The sequence below is a fragment of the Pantherophis guttatus genome, chromosome 2 (genome assembly GCF_059756535.1).
Source record: "Pantherophis guttatus breed Tessera chromosome 2, ASM5975653v1, whole genome shotgun sequence".
NCBI classification, from domain to species: Eukaryota; Metazoa; Chordata; class Lepidosauria; order Squamata; family Colubridae; genus Pantherophis; species Pantherophis guttatus.
Genome location: NC_142064.1, coordinates 175189108 through 175207414, shown reverse-complemented (window position 1 = coordinate 175207414; position 18307 = coordinate 175189108). Strand labels below are relative to the sequence as shown.

The following is an 18307-nucleotide window of genomic DNA, read 5'->3' as shown; positions in this document are numbered from 1 at the left end:
CCCAGCACTCTTTGCACATTATATACATCCTAGGGCTGAGGCTCAAGGTCCCCCAGCTGGCTTTGTACCTAAGGAGGGTCAACAATTCACAGCTTGTTTCTAGTCTGGTGACTTAACCACTACACCAAATGGGCTGTCATCTATCCATCCATCCACCTAACCATCATCTATCCAAGCTAACTATTATCTATCTTCAGTGGGCTCTAAGTAGTATTTAGAATAGAATAGAATAACAGAGTTGGAAGGGACCTTGGAAGTCTTCTAGTCCAACCCCTTGCTTAGGCAGGAAACTCTACACCACTTCAGACAAATGGTCATCCAACATCTTCTTAAAAATTTCCAGTGTTAGAGCATTCACAACTTCTGGAGGCAAGTTGTTCTACTCATTAATTGTTCTGTCAGGAAATTTGTCCTTAGTTCTAACTTGCTTCTCTCCTTAATTAGTTTCCACCCATTGCTTCTTGTTCTACCCTCAGGTGCTTTGGAGAATAGTTTGACTCCCTCTTCTTTGTGTGTTACTTGTGTTATTTCAGTGATAACATTGGAATGAATAGGGTTGATTTTTTAAAAAATAAAATAAAGAATCCTTCCCAAATCTACTATTTTCCGAGCAGTGTGATCTGAGATGGTGAATGGGAATATACAAAAATGAGCTACTCAATCATTAACAGCTGCTACTTAGTTGGAAATGTGAAAACTAGATGTTATAATTGTCAAGGAATGAAGCAAAACTGTCTTACTGTACTATGTTTGGTTTTATGTCCAAATTATTTATGGATTGTGTAGCAGTCCAAAGGGTCCTTCCAAACTAGGTGAATAGACATTAAATTAAATAATATGACTCAAAATTAACCATTGTAGAATGGGGAAAAAATCCCAACTTCACATTCAAGTAATGTGATAATTTTGGAAATTGAATATGGATCGTTTACCAGGTTTTGGGCTAAGTTCAAATATAAGAATGGGGTCTTAGTATTGTGTTTGATATGTCAGTGAAACATAACATATCATTAAAAAAATGCATGTTTCTGCTGAGAAAAAGGCAAAGTTGTTGAGCAAACTTATAAAGGAATTGAAAATGAAATAGTTGTTTTCACTGTCAATGATGTATAACAAAGTCCGCAGTGATTTGGATCAAGGTGAATAGGAAGAAATTTATTTCTCTTGTTCATACTACTCAGATTTAGGCTCAAGCAATGGCAAGATTCAAGACAAACAAAAAGCAGTATCTTTTCATTTTATATCTAATTACACAAAGCTGGCTTCTGACATAAACCATATATTGCAGAATGAGAAATATGCTGAACAAATATTTCCCTTGCCTTACATACCATCTGTTCAGCCTACGTCTCAGTCTGAGAGAAATATACATTTCATTCTTTTCTAGGTGATGGCGCAAACGATGTAGGTATGCTCCAGGCAGCTGATATTGGAATTGGCATTTCTGGACAAGAAGGTATGCAGGTATGCATAATAATGGAAGAATGCCCTCTTGCCCTTGGCATCAATTACATATTCAGAATTTTTAGGTGACTACATCCCTTATAAAAAGTGAACATAAGTATCTTCTACTCTCTGTTATAACAAGGTAAGCAATATCCTTAAGAGATCAGAGTGAAATGATTTGCATTTATAATGAACCAAATCATTTGTATGCTTACCTTGATTATTCATTGAGGCATATGAACTTCTCCCATACAAATGTCCAAGGCTGTAATGCTTCTGAACAAACACATTGTGCAGCAGAAAAAAATAAGGAAGGTTGATTAACAATAAGAAACTCTCTCTCCTCCCCCTCCCCTATCTTTCCTAGGGGGGTTAATTGTTTGATAGAAACATCAATGGAAGCATAAGAATAGGCTTTCTTGTTGGTTGATACTTATGAACTGAGGCTGAATCACAACTCTGTTGTAATTCAGTAAAAGCATAGACGGATTGTCCAGCTTCTACCACTAAGTCCATATTCTCTGTGCAGCAGGAGTGAAATCCAAATTTTTTTCCCTACCGGTTCTGTGGGCGTGGCTTGGTGGGCATGGCAGGGGAAGGATACTGCAAAATCTCCATTCCCTCCTCTCCTGGGGGAAGGATATTGCAAAATCCCCATTCCCTCCCCATTCTTGGGGCCAGCCAGAGGTGGTTGCCTGTTCTCCAAACTACTCAAAATTTCCGCTACCGGTTCTCCAGAACCTGTCAGAACCTGGATTTCACCCCTGCTGTGCCGGACTACATTTGATGTGAAATTGTACTGGATTACAAGCAGTACTTGAGGATGTTTTCCTCAAGAAGTATTATGTGCTTTAGGTTGTTTCATCCAAGGTTGTTCTTATTATTTTAGATAAGGATAGGCAATTTGTGGCTCTAGCACTACAACGGTTCTCCAAGTGCTTGTTTGTTGCTCTCTGTTCCTCTGCTGCTGGACATTTGGAGAAGAGAAACATGCACAAACAGTTCTGCATTAAAATAAACAAGATGACTTTAAAAAACAAAGGATCTCAAACGTTCACACAAAAATTAAGGAGAAGAGGAGAATTGTAGTTCCATCCAAATGAATGATATATTCCCACCCTCTTTCCTTCATTGTTTTAGAATGATGTGAAGCCTCCAACTACCCAAAATTGCTTACCCTAAGTCTAACTGTCATAAGATCACTTTCTTATGAATTAAATTGTCATACTGGGCTTGGAAATGAAGAGAAATGCAGTTTCATAATGAAACCCTAGCACACTCATTTGTAACTTATCTTCCAGTTATATTAGTGTGTAACTTCAGAATTCCCAGTTAGCTTTGGTGACACTTCTCTGGGAATTCCAGTAATAATAGTTAAACACATCTAAAGAACAAAAGCTTTGGAAAAGCTGCCATTGAATAGTCTAACATTAAACCAGAGACACATTATATTTCCCATTCTTGGTTTTTATTATTTTGACTTTTGCCTGCAGTCCTGGTTTATATTGGATCAGTAAAACTTGAAAATATAAATTATGTCAATTTATATACGTTCTCCATTTCAGGCTGTCATGGCCAGTGATTTTTCAGTATCTCAGTTTAAACACCTCAAGAAGTTACTTCTAGTCCATGGACACTGGTGCTATTCTCGCTTGGGAAAGATGGTGCTATACTTTTTCTATAAAAATGTGGTAAGTGTTTTAATTTTTTATTTCATCCTGCATGCCATCCATTATTGCTTGTAACAATTGGGACAAGTATTGTTTATAGGTTATTTGACTTTAGCCCTGTGCCAACAGTTTACAAGTTCCCAAAAAATATAATAAGGAAACATTCCATAAAGTTCCATAAACATTCCATACAAATATTTTGATTAAATGGATTTATTCATAAATGGATTCATTTTTACTTAGCTTCTATAAAATAGGTTTCATTATCTAATTTCCTATTTAAAATGTTATCCGGACAATCCTTAACAGAATCATGTCTCTACTGCTGTACATAAAATGGCTGATTGTAATCAGGCCAAGTAGAAGTTGGTCTTGACTTGGACTCTACAGGCTGACAATGACCTAATTTGACGGGAAACCTATGCTACCAATAGATGACCATACTAGTCAACTTTAGCCACATTGTAGAAAATTCAATTGGGCATCTATATTCTCAGGGTAGACATTTCAATCATGCAATTAACATGCATCTCTTGGGAACTGGAGCCATTACCGTGTTTCCCCAAAAATAAGACATCCCCTGATAATAAGCCCAATCGGGCTTTTGAGTGCATGCTCTCAAATAAGCCCTCCCCCAAAAATAAGCCCTCCCTGAAAATATTTAAACGCATGCGCAGCCAGTCCCCACCATTTCCTCTGGTTAGGGTTAGGGTTAGGGAGACAGTGCTGGAAATCAGGTAAGACGATAAGAGGAGCCCCATCTTGCTCCATGCGCCCCAAAATAAGACCTCCCCAAAAATAAGGGCAAGCGCTTATTTCGGGGTTCAAAAAAATATAAGACAGGTCTAATTTTCGGGGAAACATGGTGGCACCTCCAAAAGGGGACGGGGCATAAAAAAAACACAAGATGATAGCATAATCACACAAGATGCTGCCACATCATGGCAACATAATCAAAGGAAGAGTTCCTTTATATGTCTATTGCAATGTATCTATATACATGCGCGCGCAAGCAAAGCGAGCGCGCAAGCGCAGCCCCATTGCGAACTGGTAGTAAAGGTAAGTACAACCCATCCCTGGGTCTAACGCTGGAAAATGTATGATTCCCATTACAAAAGAATGATGGATTCCCTTACCTACATTGCTATAAATAAAAGAGCTAAGGGTTTCCCCTGTCCAGTCATGTCCAACTCTAGAGGGCCAGTGTTCATATCCGTTTTCTATTCAAGGGAGCCAGCATTGTCTGAAGATGCTTCATTTGGTCATTTGGCAAACATGACTATACACCAAGACCAGAGGTGGTTTTCAAAAAATTTTACTACCAGTTCTGTGGGTGTGGCTTGGTGGGCATGGTATGGCTTGGTGGGCGTGGCTTGGTGGGCATGGCAGGGGAAGGATACTGTAAAATCTCCATTCCCATCCCACTCCGGGGAAAGGTTACTGCAAAATCCCCATTTCCTCCCAATCAGCTCGGACTTGGGAGGCAGAGAATAGATGGGGGTGGGGCCAGTCAGAGGTGGTATTTACCAGTTCTCCGAACTACTCAAAATTTCCGCTACCGATTCTCTAGAACTGGTCAGAACCTGCCGAAATCCACCTCTGACCAAGACACACAGAACGCTGTTACCTTCCCATCAAAGTGGTGCCTATTTATCCACTTGCATGTATATAGACATTTAACTCCCATTATTTGATTGAACTTTTTCTACTTTGCCTATTTCTGATGAATTTCATTATATCAAATGTTGTTTATGTTTTGTTTTTCTGACTTATTACCATCAAGGTCCATAACATTGTTTGATATAAAAGCAGCTAGAAAATAGTAGAAAACGGTAGGAGTGAATTTTCTGCCAATTATTTAATTTTAGTATTTCACTTTTTTGTACAAAAATAAATAAATAGAAGTGACATTTTATGAATATGTTACCTTTACAGCATACAAAGTTGATGTTTGATTCTGAGTGACAATCACATAGCTGCAAGAAATACAAAAGCTATTTATATTCATGAAAGCAAGCTCTGACTGTGAATCTCAAGTAGATGACTACAATCCATTTACATACACCCAAGGCTAACTATATATTTCATGCAAATGTTTGTCACTAAGACCTAATAATGGACTGAGTCGAGTCTTATTCGTGCTTAAAGTAGATTTACTAAAAACGAGTAGATATATTCTAGTCATAATTAAGTTCTGATTATTTCAGTGGGTCTGTTACTACTCTTAGCAATAGCAATTAGACTTATATACTGCTCTGTAATGCTTTACTGCATTCTCTGAGTGATTTTTCAAATGTCAGCATATTGCCCCCCAACTATCTGGGTTCTCATTTTACCAACCTCAGAAGGCTGAGTCAACCTTAAGCCAGTAAGAATCGAACTGCCAGCAATGTGTAGAGTTAGCCTGCAATGTTCCATTCTAAGCGTTGTGCCACCATGGCTCCTTAACTTAAATTTGACAAATTTATATTTAGATGAAAAGCAGCCTGAAATGAAATAGTTTAAAAGTAGGGAAGTAACCAAGAAAACAGTTCTCAATCCTTTTGTACGACTACTGTTTTCCTAATCATATCACATCATGGGTTTCAAAAATTAACTCGGGTACATTTAAAAACTTGAGAAAGGAAACACAAACAAAAAGCAAATTAGCATGGGTTAATAGCAGGTAGAGAAAAATATAAATAGGCTTATCTCCTTATCCCAATAGTTAGTTTAACTTTCTCACTCCCAGCGCTTTAAAAAAGAAACAGAGTTCAGTTGTACATGGTGGTAATGTAACTTTAGCCAGTCTCTCAATTTAATCAAAAAACTAATTAAAATCAAATAGCATATTAAATTTATTTGGACTAGTGGTGGGTTGCTACTGGTTTGCCCCAGTTCGGGTGAACAGGTAGCAGCGGTGGCTCATGGCTCTGCTCACCCACCCACCCAGACATCATCAAAAACGCTCTGCGCATGCGCAGAACCTTCTGCGCGTGCACAGAGGCGTTACATGCTTGCAAAGCAAGTGTACACACGAGCTCCTGATAGCGAACCAGTAGTGCCGGGATTTGAAACCCACTACTGATTTAGACTAATGTTGCGAGTCCTTGATCATATTCTAAAAGTTTATCATGCTCTGCAGGGACTAGATATTATGACTGACCAAACACCCTTGGATAGCAAAGGCTAGATGATGTTTCTACAAATATTTAAAACATTTATTTTTTTCATATGTTCTCACCAGACCTATGTCAACCTCCTCTTCTGGTACCAGTTCTTCTGTGCTTTCTCTGGGGCTTCTATGATAGACTACTGGCAAATGATATTTTTCAACTTGTTTTTTACATCTGTACCACCATTAATTTCCGGAATTCTGGATAAAGACATTTCTGCAGAAACCCTATTGAACATTCCTGCGCTTTATAAAAGTGGACAAAATTCAGAGGTAACACTTTTTCAAGAATGTCCCAATAATGTAACAGGTTTTACGGTATAGCAAGATAAATATCCTTTCTAAAGTAGATGTTGGTTGGGTTCGAACACTGCATTAAGCCATGATTTGTTGAATATGGTCAATTTTCAGCTCAGCAATTCCCTCATTAAACAACTGTATTCCATTGGTTAAAAAGCACCTTTTTAAAACATTTTTCCCATGAATGGATGAAAAAAATAGGTTAAAGAAAACAATTTTTATAGAGGAGCCTTCAGTGCTTTCTTGTATCATTTTTCATTGATCCAAGCTATTGTGCGAAGTCTGATCTTGCACTAAGAGAAGAAATGCAACTCATTACACTTTTAAATACATCGATTCTCATTGGATCAAAAAATTCCAAAGCATAAAATAGCCACAGATACAGGCTGCTACAATAAGTACAATAAAATGTGTTAACAAGTTAAGGTGCTGGTTCAATAATTGTTAGGGTAGTTATGACTAAAATAGGGAAATCCAGGAGACAAGTGGGAAAATCTGTGTCTTTTAACTGATAGCAAAAAAACTCCAAACCAAGAACCCACATACGTTCACAGAGAATATTATCTCACACTAAAAAAGCCACAATCCTTTATGAAGAATGTAAGCAAGCTACAGTATGGTCATGAGGACATTATTCCCTGGCTCTAAAAACCAGGTAAAGATCTATGGAAAATGATTGTTCATATAATTTGGCTTTCTGCTTGTCAATCATAATGAAATCTGGAAAGTAGTAACTAAACAGCAGACAATGCAGGCCCTATAATACTAACATTAATTGAAAGGACCCTAGTAACGTAGTTCCTCATTCTAATCTAAGTGTGGTTTATGAATCACCCTCAAGAGCAGAAACATGTTTATTTTATTTATTTATTTATTTTATTTTGTATTTTTCATCAAGCATGTATTTTATGACAGATACAAGTGTAAAAATAATTATAAATACATGAAAAGGATACAAATAAAAGAAAACATTAGGACAGGGATGGTAGGCACGCTGGTGCGCTTAAGCACGCCCCTTATAGACCTCTTAGGAATGGGGTGAAGTCTACAATAGACAGATGTTACAAAAGTCCAGTCTCCAGATAAAATACATTACAATATTCCAGTGCTGGGACAGGTCTGGCTAATCCCTACCTTGAAAATGTTACACTTATCATTGTAACCAAAACTGTAATGTGTTATGATATTTAAAGTGTTAGAGTAGATCCAAACTAGACCCAGAGAGGCCCAACTTGAAGTAATCCATTCTTACCTTATAGGTCCATCCTGTATTACAAGGTGGCTGATCTGGAGATAAAAGGCAGAGAGATCTCCATAGAAGCCCCTTGAGCTCTGTGGAAAAGGTATACAACAATTTAACCAAAAAAATAATTACATTGGAAATGCATATTCTTGCCCACAGAGACTTGTTTGAACTTCTTATAATAGAGACAAGTTCATCAATAATCCAAGCTCCATACCTTCTTCTTCCATGTAACCCCCAGTGCTATTCTGTTTGGATAAAGATATAAAAATAAATAGAATTATCAGTAACAATTTAAAGAAAATTTTTTCAGGCATACCACATCTCCACTGATTTTGGTTTTGAAGGCAATGACAGAGAATGAAAGTGATGCAAATTCTGTCATTTACCACTGATTGGTGGCTTCCCCAGTGGCCATCGAGTTATAAGTGATATATCAAGAAAATGTACTTCTTCTTTTTGTGCCATATCCATCATCGGACATTGGCGATCATGTTGGCAATCCTATTTTTGTCAACAGCCGTATGAAAAAGTGCTGCTAAGTTTTGTCCAAACCAGTCCCTTAGGTTTTGAAACCATGATTTTCTTCTTCTGCCTAGACCTCATTTGCCTTCAATCATTCCTTGGAGGATTAAGTGAAGGATGCCGTATTTTTCTGGGTGTTACATCACATGTTCAAAATATTCTAACTTTTGCTTTTTAATGGCTTTTAGAAAATGTATATGTTTTGAAAAAACTCTATTCCTTCTGTGTCCTGTTTGCTACAGATTTACAAAACTCTAACGTTTTGCCTTGCTATCTTGGATGCCTTTTACCAGAGTCTCATTTGCTTCTTCATCCCTTATCTAGTAAGTGTTCAAATCTCAAACTATTCAACTTTCTCTAAACCAGCCTTTCCCAGCCTGTTGCTTTTCAGCTCATATTTGAAGCATATCAGACTTGAGAAGGCTGGTTCATAAAACTCAACATTTCTGTTTTGTATTTTAATATGTCAATATTCTTTTATCTAATTTTTCAGGTTTACCAGGATTCTGATACTGATGTTTTTGCTTTTGGAACAGTAGTTAACACTGGTGCCCTTCTTACTATTCTTTTTCACCAAGCTTTAGAAATTCAGATGTGGGTATGTATATAGTTTCAATAACTATCCCAGTTTGCTTGCTTGCTTGCTTGCTTGCTTGCTTGCTTGCTTGCTTGCTTGCTTGCTTGCTTGCTTGCAGATGGATGGATAGATGGATGGATGGATGGATGGATGGATGGATGGATGGATGGATGGATGGACGGAAACAATGACCTGGCTGTTACCGTGACAGTCATTAGCTTTTTGATTCTACATTTGAGTGTCTGGGTATGAGTCCCTTCCAACTTGGATTTCAAAGGATTTATTGAGTGATGAAAAAGTACTGAAATGCCAACATTTGCAGATAGTGTAATACACAGATTCAGAAACAGTATAACTGTGAGTTATCTTGGAGCCCTAGTGGACAATCGCTTAAATATGAGCTAACAGTGTGTAGCAGCCACCAAAAAATACCAATGCAATCCTAGGCTGCAGTAATAGAGGGATAGAATCAAGATCACATGAAGTTCTAGTATCGCTTTATAAAGCCTTAGTAAGACCATACTTGAAATACCACATCTAGTTCTGGTCACCACAATATAATAAAGATGTTGAGACTCTGGAAAGATTACAGAGAAGAGCAACAAAGATGATTAGGTGGCTGGAGGCTAAAACATACAAAGAATGGCTAGAGGAATTGGGTATGTCTAGTCTAATGAATAGAAGTACTAGGGGAGATGTGATAGCAGTGTTCTAATATTTGAAGGGGTCTTACATTAATGAGGGGGTCAAACTATTTTCCAAAATAGTTTGCCTCCCACCGGCCAGTACGCTCTCATAGAGAGGGACTCGTCCGGGTGCCATCAGCCAAACAATGTCGACTGGCGGCCCCCAGGGGGAGAGCCTTCTCTGTGGGGGCACCTACTATCTGGAATGAGCTCCCCCCAGAGATACAGAGGATCCCAGATCTGCGCATCTTCCGTCGCGCTTTCAAGATGTTTTTTATTCCATCAAGCCGGCCTGGCCTAAATCTTTCCCCTTTAAAATGTAAATTTTAATTTGTTTTTTAAATTATTGGGTGTTTTAAATTTGTCTCGGCCAAAATTGTTTAATTCGGTTTTATTCTGTTTTTAAATTTTGTATTTATGTGTTTTATTTTGTGGCTGTTCACCGCCCTGAGTCCTTCGGGAGTAGGGTGGTATACAAATCCAATAAATGAAATGAAATGAAATGAAAACACCAAAAGGCAAGACAAGAAACAATAGATGGAAATGAATCAAGAAGAGAAGCAACTAGAACTAAGGATAAATTTCCTAAAGGTGAAAGCAATCAACCAATGGAACAGCTTGCCTTCAGAAGTTGTGGGTACTCCATCACTGGAGGCTTTCAAAAGAGATTGGCCAACCATTTGTATGAAATGGTATAGGGTCTATTGCTCAAGCAGGGGGTTGGTTCCTTCCAACTCTATTACTCTATGTTCTACGTTCCAAATTAAATAATTCTAGGCAATCACAATTTAATTTATACCATTTGAATTAATTGTTTATTTTATATATTTATTTTATTTTATTTTGAATTTGTATACCGCCCTTCTCCCTGAGGACTCAGGGCGGTGAACAGCCAAGTAAAAACATCAAATACAAATATTAAAATACAGTTAAAATATACATATATAAATTTGGCCCCATTGATTAAAAACAATAAACAAAACACTTAAAAACACTTAAAAAAATTAGGCCAGCCCGGCTTGCTGGAAAAGGAAGGTTTTAAGGGCACGGCGGAAGGCACCGAGGTCTTGGATTCTCCTTATCTCTGGAGGCAATTGATTCCAGAGGGTAGGTGCCCCCACAGAGAAGGCCCTTCCCCTGGGGGTCACCAGCCTGCACTGTTTGGCTGATGGCACCCCAAGGAGGCCCTCTCTGTGGGAGCGCACGGGTCGATGGGAGGTCGTCGGTGGCAGCAGGCGGTCTCGAAGATAGCTAGGCCCTATGCCATGGAGCGCTTTAAAGGTGATAACCAACACCTTGAAGCGCACCCGGAAGACCACTGGGAGCCAGTGCAGCTCGCGCAGGAGCGGTGTTACATGGGAGCGCCAGGCTGCTCCCGTCACTACCCGCGCTGCTGCATTCTGGACCAGTTGGAGCCTCCGGGTGCTCCTCAAGGGGAGCCCCATGTAGAGAGCGTTGCAGTAGTCAAGGCGAGAGGTGACGAGGGCATGAGTGACTGTGCACAGGGAATCCCGATCAAGAAAGGGCCGCAACTGGCGGATCAGGCGTACCTGACAAAAGGTCCCCCTGGTTACAGCCGTCAGATGTTCCTCCAAGGACAGCTGCCTATTCAGGAGGACTCCCAGATTGCGAGCCCTCTCTGTGGGGGCCAACGACTCGCCCCCAATAGTCAGTGATGGAGTCAACTGACTATATCGGGATGCCGGGAGCCACAGCCACTCAGTCTTGGAAGGGTTGAGCCTGAGCCTGTTCCTCCCCATCCAGATCCGCACAGCCTCCAGGCACTGGGACATCACTTCAAGGGCATCGTTGGGGTGGCCTGGGGTGGAGATGTACAGCTGGGTGTCATCAGCGTACTGGTGGTATCTCACCCCAAAGCCACGGATGATCTCGCCCAGCGGCTTCACATAAATGTTGAACAGGAGGGGCGAGAGGACCGACCCCTGAGGCACTCCACATATAAGAGGCCTTGAGGTCGACCTCTGCCCCCCTGCCAACACGAACTGCGACCGGTCGGAGAGAAAGGAGGAGAACCACCGTAATACGGTGCCCCCCATCCCCAACTCTTCCAACCGGTGCAGCATGATACCATGGTCGATGGTATCAAAAGCCGCTGAGAGGTCTAACAGGACCAGAACAGAGGAACAACCCCTGTCCCGAGCCCTCCAGAGATCATCAACCAACGCGACCAATGCCGTTTCCGTGCTGTGTCCAGGCCTGAAACCCGACTGGAACGGATCCAGATAGGATGTTTCCTCCAAGAATTGTGGAAACTGTCGCGCGACCACACTCTCAACAACCTTCGCCAGGAAGCGAAGGTTGGAGACAGGACGATAGTTGGCCAATATTGCCGGATCCAGGGACGGCTTCTTGAGGAGAGGCCTCACCACCGCTTCTTTCAAGGTGGCGGGGAAGTGACCCTCACTCAACGAAGCGTTGATAACACCCTGGAGCCAGCCTCGTGTAACCTCCCGGGAGGCCAGTACCAACCAGGAGGGACACGGGTCCAGTAAACATGTGGCCGCACTAAGTCTCCCCAAAATCCTGTCCACATCATCCGGAGTCACAGCATCAAACTCCTCCCAGGTAACATTCTCAAGACTATTCCTCGTCACCCTGCCCTGATCTACCCAGTCAGAGTCCAAATCCCCCCGGATCTGAGCGATTTTGTCATACAGGTATTGTCTGAAATCCTCCGCCCTGCCTTCCAAGGGATCCTCCCGCGCTCCCGGATGGAGCAGGGAGCGGGTTACCCTGAACAGGGCGGCCGGACGATTCCCTGATGACGCAATAGAGGCGGAAAAGTAGTTAAACTTTGCCATCTTTATCGCCACTAGGTAGGTCTTAATATGCGACCTTACCAGTGTTCGGTCAGATTCAGCGAGACTGGCCCTCCAACCGCTCTCTAGGCGTCTTTTCCGGCGTTTCATCTCCCTCAGCTCCTCGGTGAACCAAGGAGCCGCGAGGGATCGACACCGGGTCAGATTGCTTTTGACCAATGTTCATACTACTTATTATACCTTCATACCTTTTCAAGATTTCTCTGCATAAAAGTATTATTTCCCTCATTTCTATCAGAAATATTTATGTATTTCAGTAAAATTTTACATAATTAAAAATAGTATTGCTCATTGCAGTTAGACAAGATTGCAGATAATGGAAGAGAGTTAAAGTTCTAGTCCCGGTTTAGGCACAAAGCTTGCTGAGTGATCTTGGGCCTGTCACTCTCAGCTTTAGCAAAGCCACTTTTTAAAATTCTTTCCAAGTAAACTGCAGAGACTAAACCAGGTAACACTGACTCAAAGGTATAGACCTACAAAAACGCAATAAATGGACACCGTAGCTTGGAAACCAATATTCACACAGAGCCAACTAAAAAGCATGACTTCTCATATGCAACAGAAAAGATACTGCTCTTTCCCACCAGGCCAGCACTTGTCTTGGAAAGACATGACAAAAAGCATCAGAGTTAATTCCAAAATTTGACATTCTTCAATGCAGATTCATCATTGCTGCAATTTTTATATTCAGATACCTTTTGTTTGCATAGAAATTGCACTGCCTCGGTATAAGATTGTTACTATGGCATTTGCTCTTTATATTCTCCTGGTGTTCTGCACCATCACATTCCTGGACAGGAATCACAGCTAAAAGGTTTATTTCTCTAATTGCTTTTCTTTTCTTCTGTTCACAGACCCTGTTCCATGGGATTGCAATAATTGGGAGCATTTTGCTGTACTTCGTTTTCTCATCCATCTACAATGCAACCTGTGTCCTTTGTAACCATCCCACAAATCCCTACTGGATTATGGAGATGGAATTTTCAGAGCCAAGCTTTTATTTTACAATCATTATGATGCCAGTCGTAGCACTTCTCCCAAGGTTTGACCAATGTTTTTTTCTTACTTGTTCTTGTATGAGGTGCCACTCAATAACTAGATTACCAGACTGAGGATTACAAAATTTGATTAAATGTTGTTCCAGGAAACAGAAAGCCTTATCTCTACAGTATGGTATTATTTAAGCAAGGTCTTAATCAGATGTTGCAGATAAGACAACCGGTACCATGTAAAGTCTGATTTCCAGAGAAACGTTCCAGCAGATGTATCCTTACTAGTCTGGTTTTTTTCCCCATTCTCCACAAAAACCTGCCAGCCAAGAGCCAGTTCTTTGGTATAGCTGTCATTTTATGGACAGGAAGCTTAAAAACCCTTGACAGCCCACGCCCTTTAATGCAGTACAACTTTCTCTGTACAGTTTGGGAAAATTGAGTTGACATGCCTTGCTAAAACATAAAAGCTTTGTTGTGTTGTGTGATGCCTTCCTTTTTTCTCTCTCTCTTTTGAGAGGCAACCCTTGAGTACTTCAAAGAAAAAAATATGTTTCCATGTTACAGCTAGTGTCACAGCTCAGACTTCTCCAGCTGTCATATGATCCTTAGAAATAGCACAAAGATCAACTATCTGCTTCTCCCTCTTAACACCCAAGGTCTAAGGGTTATGAAAAGAATTCCCTCTGGAAGCTTTATTCTTCATGAGTCCCGCTTTAATCTCTTACTACAAAACACACATTGATTTGAGGGCAGAACATTTTACCATTGCATTCCTATGAATTTTCTGTAAAATGAGAAAGTTTTTTTTTGCTTATTGTAAAACTAATATTCAGAGTGAGGTGGCCCAGAGAGTAGCTGCAATAACAGAAGGAAGCTTGAACGAATGCATCCAAATGTATTTATAAATGTTGGTTTTTAGTATTAACGCAAGCAAGCCTGGATAAACTTCAGAGTTGTTCACTTTTTTCTTCTTCTTTTCTGATATAACTGTAAGAAGAGCAGAAGTTTCCCCTTCTTTTCATAACAGATCACCGATATCCAAATCCAGACAAAAGTATGGATAATACTATCCGAAATAAGAAAACTTCAAAATGTCGTTTATGAAGCTGCCCTATTTCAAAACAACAGAATAGGCCTCATGTACATATGACTCTCCAAGACATTTGGGGCAACTGAAAATTTCTCATCTTGCTATTGCTGTTGATTTACTGCTATTCTGTCACTGCACTTGCGGCAACATTTCCCATGAGTCCCTGCATTTGTCACCTTCCAGCTGTTACCACTAATGTTGTATAGAATGTAGGCTGCCATTACTGCTTCTTCTGCAGCTTCTTCATGCCAGAACCAAGAGGAACTTTCTGCGCATCTGTGTCTTTGGAATCAGTTGCATTTTTTTTTAATATGATTTATATGCCGCCCTTCTCCAGAGACTCAGGGCGGCTTACAATGCGTTAAGCAATAGCCTTCATACTTTTGTATATTTTTACAAAGTCAGCTTATTGCCCCCACAAACTGGGTCCTCATTTGGTTTGCTATCATGCAGAGAGAAATGGGGATTTTAAAAAATCCCCAACTCAAGATCTCTTGAGTTGAGCCATAAAAAGAAGTGAGGACGGACTAATCAAGGGCAGAAAGGACAGAAGAGTGATGGTGGACTTGGTAGAAGCTGTGACGGTTTAACATACCCTTCCCTGCAATCTCAACCACACTAAGATTGCTGGAATGGGAAAACCATGATATCTGTTTATATCAGACAGCTATAGAGAAATATACTTATCATGGGCTATGATACACAGACTAGCATTACTAAACCATTTTTTTCCTGAAACATAGCAGCTGGCCCTAACACAATTGAATGGCAGTTTGTAGCTGTCCGTAATCACCAAACAAAACCCTAGCCTAGGAACTGGCAAGCTGATATATTCTATACATTCTGGATTGTATTTCCAAATTATCTTGGTATGTCTGAACTGATGTGAGTTATGCCTTATTTGTTCAGATAGTACCAAGTTACCTATGCATGGCACCACTGGCATGGCAGGTAGATGGAAACTACCTTTTTTTTTAATTAAAAAATTTATAAATTTTATTAAAACACAAATTTGACATTTACACAACATACAACATATAAATAGCTTATCCATTTTAAGCATTGTTTCATAGTGGTCTTCCATCTGATATTTTATACTTCTTCCCCTATTTCTTAGTCTAATACTCCTTCTTTTTCCCCTCCTCCTCCTTTTCTTCTCTTCTCTTTTTTTCCCCCTCTTTCCCCCTATAAAGATCTATATATTTTGATTATATCTTTACTGTTTTACATTTCTACATTCATATTATATACATAATTATACCACTCAATACATATATATATATATTGTATTTCTGTTCTTTTCTCCTTGTATTTATTTTTCTTTATTGATAGTATTAAGCCAATTATACCATTTATTCCATATTCTGTAGTAGTCTGTCTCTTCTTTTTCTTTAATTTCTTTTGTTAATCTGTCCATCTCAGCGCATTCTAAGATCTTATCTATTAGTTCTTCTTCAGTTGGGATTTTTTTTTTCCAATTTTTTGCATATGTTATTCGTGCTGCTGTTAAGATATGTAGCATCAAATATTTTATTTCTTTGGGATATGGATTTGTAAAGATTCCTAACAGGAATGTTTCTATTTGCTGTTTTGTTATTTGTTCTATCCATTTCTTAATGTTCTACCAAAATTTTTTTGCTGCCGGGCACGTCCACCATAGATGATAATAAGTTCCTTGCAATTTCTTACATTTCCAACATGTTGCACTATTGTTCGGGTGTATTTTTGCCAGCCTTGTCGGTGACAGATGCCATCTGTAGAACATCTTCAACTGATTCTCCTTGTATGCCACCGCTAGTGTTAATTTTGCATTCACTTGCCATAATGTTTCCCACTTCTCCAAATCTATTGTGTACTTAAAATTTTGCGCCCATTTGATCATTGTATCCTTCACTGTTTCCTCCTCCATTTTATATTGTAATAAAAATTTATAAGTTTTGCTAATTAGTTTCTCTTCTGATTCTAATATGATTTTATCTATTCTTGTTTCTCTCTATGGATTTCGTATGCTTTTATATGTTCCTTGTGTTTAGATTGAATTTGTGTGTAAGTCCACCAGTCGATTTCTCTATTTAGGTCTGTTTCCAATTGTTGTTTTGATTTCAATTTTCTTGTTGTTCAATTAAGTCTTTGTATCTTATTACTTTTTAAAGTTCTCTTAGATTTGGATGTCTTACTGCTTCTAGTGGTGAAAGCCAGATCGGTATTTTCGTGTAATGCTGTTTTTTAATTTTTAACCAAATTTGTAATAGTGCATTCCTTATTGTGTGTCTTTTGAAATAGGTATGTGTTTTGTGTCTCTCATCCCAGAGGAATGAATGCCAACCCACTTGTATTTCATATCCTTCAATTGTTAATATTCTATTATTTTTTAATTCCATCCATTCTTGTACCCAGGATAACACAGCCGCTTGATAGTAAATTTCCCGTTCAGGGAGTGCTGTTCCTCCTCTATCTTTTGTATCTTGTAGTAGTTTAAGTTTAATTTGTGGACGCTTATAAATTTGGATGTTATTTTATTGAGTGTTTCAAAAAAGTTTTTTTCTAATTTTATTGATATGACCCAAAATAGAAATAAGAGTTTTGGTATATTCATTTTAATGGTGGAAATTCTTCCCATTAGTTATATCTGTAAGTTTCTCCAATTATCTAAAACTACCTTTTTGACCCATCTTTTGTGACACTAACTTTTGTAAAATTATGAGTTTCCTCATGCTAGCTTTTGTTCCCTTTTTGTACCTTTGTGTGTGCTTTGCAAAAAGTGCCTTTGGAACCCATACTGTATGTGTAGTATTTTAGAACTGTTCTTGTAGAAAGTGGAATCTTTATATGAATGACTAACTAAAAACATAATTCACGTTATACTTCATCTACCACCTATAAAATGAGTGAGAGTGATAGCTTATTATTGGAAAAATAACTGTGGTTTTCTTTGCTTTCCCTAGATATCTTATATTGGCTTTGCAAGGGACTTTCAAGATATCTTGCATCCTGAAAGCACAACAGCTAGAGAAGTTGCCAAAAGAACAACAGGACTGGGAAATACAGAAATGGAAGCTGATAAAAGAAGGCCCAGCAATCCACAGTAATGACCCTAGTCAACTCAGTGGAAATATTTGTGATCATGCAGCATTTGGGCTTCCTGAGACCAATGTTCTTCAGGGCCTTGGGCCTCTGCAGAAAGAAATGCTTGAAGAAAAGACTTTGAATGAGGAAGCCAAGGATGATACCAAAAGATGCATCCAGGAAGAGACTGGACAATTTACAGCTGTGGAGCTATTTACTGGCCAAATCCCCCAGAACACTGGAAGTTCTGCTGAGCGAAGCCATCGGAGGTCTGTGAGTGCAGTGACCTTGTGAAGGAGGCACGGCTTTCGAAGGGGAAAAGTAAAAACAGACTCACTCTCCATGAATAAAGGGAATAGAAGGAAAAATATAATTCCTTTTTTATGTTACATAGCAGCAATGTCCAGATGGGAGACCTAAAATAAAACTTCATCAGTATACCGAGAAACTGTGTTTTGACTGTACAGTGCAAGACATCTTGGATGCATATGACTATATATTTCTTGTGGGGGGAAAGGGTTCAAATCAGGGGTGAAATGCTCCCGGTCGATCCCGTAGCGATGGCAGCTGGTGGTTCGGAGCACCAGTAGCAAAAATCCCTGCATGCCCCCCCCCCACCATGCCCAGCTGAGCTGCATGATCATCAGAGGCTTTTTTTTTTACTTTTAAAAGCATTTTTTCTACAACCTCTTCCGACGGAAAAATGCTTTTAAAAGTA

The 18307-nt window shown here is 39.5% G+C and overlaps 1 protein-coding gene across 2 annotated transcripts in view; it reads left to right on the top strand.

Moving 5' to 3' along the window:
* ATP10B (ATPase phospholipid transporting 10B (putative)) overlaps positions 1–18037 on the top strand; it is a 72560-nt gene extending 54523 nt beyond the window's left edge. The window contains exons 15-21 of one of the 2 annotated variants that reach the window (XM_034406435.3): positions 1388–1464; positions 3012–3137; positions 6343–6543; positions 8581–8661; positions 8832–8936; positions 13296–13483; positions 17469–18037. In XM_034406435.3, coding sequence (XP_034262326.2) covers positions 1388–1464; positions 3012–3137; positions 6343–6543; positions 8581–8661; positions 8832–8936; positions 13296–13483; positions 17469–17883 — 1193 coding nt within the window. In that variant the 3' untranslated portion in view covers positions 17884–18037. The remainder of the gene's footprint in view (positions 1–1387; positions 1465–3011; positions 3138–6342; positions 6544–8580; positions 8662–8831; positions 8937–13295; positions 13484–17468) is intronic. The other variant, XM_034406429.3, reaches the window with a different exon arrangement.
* The last annotated feature ends 270 nt before the right edge of the window (positions 18038–18307 follow it).